The sequence below is a fragment of the Salmo salar genome, chromosome 10 (genome assembly GCF_965601325.2).
Source record: "Salmo salar chromosome 10, fSalSal1, whole genome shotgun sequence".
Classification (NCBI taxonomy): Eukaryota; Metazoa; Chordata; class Actinopteri; order Salmoniformes; family Salmonidae; genus Salmo; species Salmo salar.
The window spans coordinates 81809892-81815993 of NC_138300.1; the positions used below are offsets into that span (position 1 = coordinate 81809892).

General features: G+C 43.2%; 1 protein-coding gene across 2 annotated transcripts in view; it reads right to left on the minus strand.

The window, feature by feature from the left end:
- LOC106560994 (protein MON2 homolog) overlaps positions 1 to 5979 on the minus strand; it is a 49750-nt gene extending 43771 nt beyond the window's left edge. For both annotated transcript variants that reach the window (XM_014124509.3, XM_014124507.3), the window contains exon 1: positions 5489 to 5979. In XM_014124509.3, coding sequence (XP_013979984.1) covers positions 5489 to 5596 — 108 coding nt within the window. In that variant the 5' untranslated portion in view covers positions 5597 to 5979. The remainder of the gene's footprint in view (positions 1 to 5488) is intronic.
- Positions 5980 to 6102: the final 123 nt, after the last annotated feature.

The window sequence follows — 6102 nt, forward strand, 5'->3', positions numbered from 1 at the left end:
GTGCTTCTCCTTGCACAAAGGCGGAGGTAGCGGTCCTGCTGCTGGGTTGTTGCCCTCGTATGACCTCCTCCACGTCTCCTGATGTACTGGCCTGTCTCCTGGTAGCGCCTCCATGCTCTGGACACTACGCTGACAGACACAGCAAACCTTCTTGCCACAGCTCGCATTGATGTGCCATCCTGAATGAGCTGCACTACCTGAGCCACTTGTGTGGGTTGTAGACTCCGTCTCATGCTACCACTAGAGTGAAAGCACCGCCAGCATTCAAAAGTGACCAAAACATCAGCCAGGAAGCATAGGAACTGAGAAGTGGTCTGTGGTCCCCACCTGCAGAACCACTCCTTTATTGAGGGTGTCTTGCTAACTGCCTATAATTTCCACCTGTTGTCTATTCCATTTGCACAACAGTATGTGAAATTTATTGTCAATCAGTGTTGCTTCCTAAGTGGACAGTTTGATTTCACAGAAGTGTGATTGACTTGGAGTTACATTGTGTTGTTTAAGTGTTCCCTTTATTTTTTTGAGCAGTGTATATTGTGCCTTCCTGTATTATATATGGCCTGAGATTTGAACCCTGTGGCACCCCCATAGACACTGCCAGAGGTCCGGACAACAGGCCCTCCGATTTGACATACTGAACTCTGAGAAGTAGTGGTGAACCAGGCAAGGCAGTCATTTGAGAAGCCAAGGCTATTGAGTCTGCCGATAAAAATGTGGTGATTGACAGCGTCGAAAGCCTTGGCCAGGTCGATGAAGATGGCTGTACAGTACTGTCTTTTATCAATGGCGGTTATGATATCGTTTAGGACCTTGAGCGTGGCTGAGGTGCACCCATGACCAGCTTGGAAACCAGATTGCATAGTGGAGAAGGTACGGTGGGATTCGAAATGTTGGGTGATCTGTTTATTAACTTAGCTTTCGAAGATTTTAGAAAGGCAGGGCAGGGTGGATATAGGTCTATAACAGTTTGGGTCTAAGGTGTCTCCCCCTTTGAAGAGGGGGATGACCGCAGCAGCTTTCCAATCTTTTAAGTTCTCAGACGACACGAAAGAGGTTAAATAGGCTAGTAATAGGGGTTGCAACAATTTCAGCAGATAATTTTAGAAAGAGAGGGTCCAGATTGTCTAGCCCAGCTGATTTGTAGGGATCCAGATTTTGCAGCTCTTTCAGAACATCAGCTGTTTGGATTTGGGTGAAGGAGAAGCGGAGGGGGGGGTTGGGCAAGTTGCTGCAGGGGGTGCTGAGATGTTGGCCAGGGTGGGGTAGCCAGGTGGAAAGCATGGCCAGCAGTGGAAAAATGCTTATTGAAATGATCGATTATCGTATATTTATCAGTGGTTTTCTATCCTCAGTGCAGTGGGCAGCTGGGAGGAGGTGCTCTTATTCTCCATGGACTTTATAGTTACCCAAACCTTTTGGAATTAGTGCTACAGGAAGCAATATAGCTAGCCTTAGCTTTCCTAACTGACTGAGTACATTGGTTCCTGAATTCCCTGAAGAGTTACATATCGCTGGGGCTATTCGATGCTAATGCAAAATGCCACAGGATGTTTTTGTGCTGGTCAAGGGCAGTCAAGTCTGGGGTGAACCAAGGGCTATATCTGTTCTTAGTTCTACATTTTTTGAGTGGGGCATGTTTATTTAAGATGGAGAGGGAAGCACTTTTGAAGAGCAACCAGGCATCCTCTACTGATGAGATGAGGTCAATATCCTTCCAGGATACCCAGGCCAGGTCGGTTAGAAAGGCCTGCTCACTGAAGTGTTTTAGGGAGCGTTTGACAGTGATGAGGGGTGGTTGTTTGACAGCTGGATGATATCTAAGAGGGTGCCCATGGTTACGGATTTAGGGTTGTACCTGGTAGGTTCCTTGATAATTTGTGTGAGATTGAGGGCCTCTATTTTAGATTGTAGGATGGCCGGGGTGTTAAGCATGTCCCAGTTTAGGTCACCTAACAGTACGAACTCTGAAGATAGATGGGGGGCGATCAATTCACATATGGTGTCCAGGGCACAGCTGGGGGATTAAGGGGGTCCATAACAAGCGGCAACGGTGAGAGACTTGTTTCTGGAAAGGTAGATTTTTAAAAGTAGAAGCTTGAATTGTTTGGGCACGGACCTGGATAGTATGACAGAACTCTGCAGGCTAACTCCGCTCCCTTTGGCAGTTCTATCTTGTCAGAAAATATTATAGTTAGGGATTGAAATTTCTGGATTTTTGGCGGCCTTCCTAAACCAGGATTCAGACACGGCTAGGACATCCAGGTTGGCGAAGTATGCTAAAGCAGTGAATAAAACAAACTTAGGGAGGAGGCTTCTAATGTTAACATGCATGAAAATGGCTCTCCATGTATTGACCTAAGACTTACAAACTCAGACTTTCACTAATATGTTCAGTCTCCCCAAAAAGCATTTCCATTCCATGTAACATCCATAATGCATATTTTGTTTATCCATTCTGTGAGACATTAAAGTTAATATTTTGCGTGCAAATGTAACAACCAAAACCCTGGAATCGCTCATAATGCATCAGAGAGCTGCTATGTGTGTCGTCAGACTAAAGTGATCAGAGCAGAACAAACAGAGAATCTCCCATGGAGATTAGAAGGAGAGGAATTGAGCGTGAAGCTGTGATATAGAAAAATCAATGTGATTCTTCTCAGCCCTTTTTAACACAGAAAAACTGTAGAGAAAAACGGCTGCTTGCAGTTTTCCAGAGGTAAATGAATGGGATAGGGGGTGTGTGAGACTAGTCAAGGAGGTGTCTCGTTCCTGGCTATCTGAGTGAAAAGATTAGAGTCAAGGCCACAACTGACATTCTCAGTTCCCATAGAAAGGTAAGATACAATTTGATCGACATATCTGAATTAAAAAGAAACCCTACTTAGAAAGCCCAGCAAAAGTTAGACTTAGTATAACCAGATTCTAGCCAGGAAACAAAAAGACAGAAATAGTAGGCTACTGTTACTGTATAGAGGTATTTCCCAAGAGCAGTAGTCTTTCACTCCCTTACACATGGTAAGGTCTATAGAAAAACAAACAAATCCAGGGAGAGTTACACCTGGCAGCCTGATGCCTAGCACTGACTGACTCACCTCAGTCTAGAGTGGAGGCCCACAGGCTCAACATAAAGGAGCAGTCATTTCAAAAATGTGGAGACAGCATTACTTCTCTGACAGCTAGGCCTAGACTGGCATGACATCATAAATGTGGTGTGGACTCCTAGTGGGATGACTAATACAAACATGGCAATTAAGGCCTTGTTTTTATCTAGATGAAAACATGTTGTCCTAAAGAGATTATATTACAGACCCTCCGTCAGAATCTCCAAAGCAAGTGAAGACTGGCCATTAACAAGTGAATTATATTATCTTAGGCTCACTCCTTTTACCTAAACATTTGAGTTCAAAGGAGAATGCGGTCAATTCCTGTCATATAGGCCAGGGGTTTTCAAACTGGGGTCTGCAGCAGGTTTTTGTTGGGATTTTTTTTTATGTGAAAAATATTGTTTTTATGAAAACCGCTAGCTGAAACAGAATACGATTGTGGATACCATTTTTATGTCTCTGCCTCCAGTATGTGTCCAGTATGAAGGAAGTTAGAGGTAGTTTCATAAGCCAATGCTAACTAGCGTCAGCTCAATGACTAGAAGTCTACAGGAACAGTTAGCATGCTAGCTGTTCCTGTTCATCCAACTCTGGGAAGTAGATAATTGGCTTCATTGTCAAAATCTCAAACTAAAATTATAGTCATTGGAGCTAATTGCAGGGTATTTCTGTATAGAAAATTATTAGACTGACCTTCTAAGGGGTAATTTTCAGAATGGAAAAACAGTTTCAGTGTCCACTTAAATAAACAAAACCAGGTAGAAAACATGCAAAAATTGCCATTTATTTTTATAATACCATCTGAGAACTAACAATCAAATAAGAGCTAGATAGTCAGGGATAATGATATATATATATATATATTTTAACCGGGAATTCAGGGCACATGCACATTGATTTTGGAATAATATTTGAGCAGTGGAACACAACATTAGCCATGGCAAAATGCGTAGAAGTGCAGGAAATTAGTTTTCAATTTGTAAAATTGTCTCTCAGCTCCATAACAAACTGTGTAGAATTGCTGGAAATTAACTTAACTGCAAAATTCTCTCTCAGCTCAATGGATATTACCTATACCATAACCCCACCGCCACCATGGGCACTCTTTTCACAACGTTGACATCAGCAAACCACTCTCCCACACGGCACCATCTGCCTGGTACAGTTGAAACCGGGTTTCATCTGTGTAGAGCACTCTTCTCCAGCATGCCAGTGGCCATCGAAGGCGAGCATTTGTCCACTGAAGTCAGTTACGACGGCGAACTGCAGTCAGGTTCAAGACCCTGTTGAAGATGACGAGCACGTAGATGAGCTTCCCTGAGACGATTTCTGACAGTTTGTGCAGAAATTCTTCAGTTGGGCAAGCCCACAGTTTCATCAGCTGTCCGGGTAGCTGGTCTCAGATGATCCCGCAGGTGAAGAAGCCTGATGTGGAGGTCCTGAGCTGGCGTGGTTACACATGGTTTTTGGTTGTGAGGCCGGTTAGGTGCACTGCCAAATTCTCTAAAACGAGGCGACGGCTTATGGTAGAGAAATGAACCTTCAATTCTCTGGTAACAACTCTGGTGGACATTCCTGCAGTCAGCATGCCTACTGCACGCTCCCTCAAAACTTGAGATCTGTGGCATTATGTTGTGACACAACTGCACATTTTTGAGTGGCCTTTTATTATCTCCAGCACAAGGTGCACCTGTGTAATGATAATGCTGTTTAATCAACTTCTTGATAGGCAACACCTGTCAGGTGGACGGATTATCTTGGCAAAGGAGAAGTGTTTACTAACAGGGATGTAAACAAATTTGCACAGAAAATAAGAAAAATAAGTTTTTGTGTGTGTGTATGTGACTTGGATATTTTATTTCAGCTCATGAAACATGGGATCAACACTTTACATGTTGCGTTTATATTTTTGTTCAGTATATTTTGACACACGAAGTAGAGGACCATAATAGCGTTCATGTCAGTAGTTAAACCCGGAAGAGAAGTACTCTTCAATCAATCACAACGTTTTGGATGTAGTGGCAACAAAACACTCATTTTGGGAATCATTAAATATATGTTAAAAAATGTGATCTTGACAGACACAAAACAACGCACGTCCCATTATTGAATGTAAAGTCATTATTTGACAACATAGCCATGCTACCGATCAAGCCTAACGTCACACCGTGGCACAACATTAATGCAGCCGTCACATCTGAATATTATGCATCTGATACATGTCGCGTCGCATCACTCGATGACAACATCAGCAATTGCATCAGAATGTATCATCAGTGGTGAGGTGGCAAATTATAACAACACCACATAACTCACAGAGTGAAACTGCGTGAAAGCTATAGAGATTGCTAGCTAAAGTTAGCTAGACAGGCATGTATATCTACCTCTTTAACTGGGGGGAATTTCTTCTTGCATTCCATGGACAGGGACCGCAGATCCGTCTGCATGTTCTCGAGTAATTTCTTCACCGCTTCGGGGGTACTGGTCGACATTTTGGATGATGTATTCGATCTAAATATCAAATAATAAATAATAAGGAATGCAAATGCAGTCCTATGATACTGGTCCCCGGCCTACTTATTCACCTCCTTCCAAAAAAGAAAAACGCTGTGGATCTCCGCACAAGCGTCCATTGACACAATATTCCAGTGTTCTGCTTTGTCCTATCCGTCTGTATGCATAATCGAAGCGATGACACGGCATAAGTTTCTCTTCAACAAAAAGCCTAGACGTTAGTGTGATAGATTATCATCATTAGCACAATTCTAACTACTAGTGCCATTTGCATGGTTAAAATATGTCTCCGTTTCAGCCGTAGGTTTCACGGCTCCAGCCGTCACCATTGCAAGCACCGTTTCGATCCCACAATGCTTTGGTAGACATTGACACGTCACTTGTACTTCCGTAAACATGACCGGCTTCCAGCAGAATGATTACAGTGTCCCCTAGTGGAGCATTGTAAACAAATTGATGGGACGTCCAACTCCGAAGTCACCAC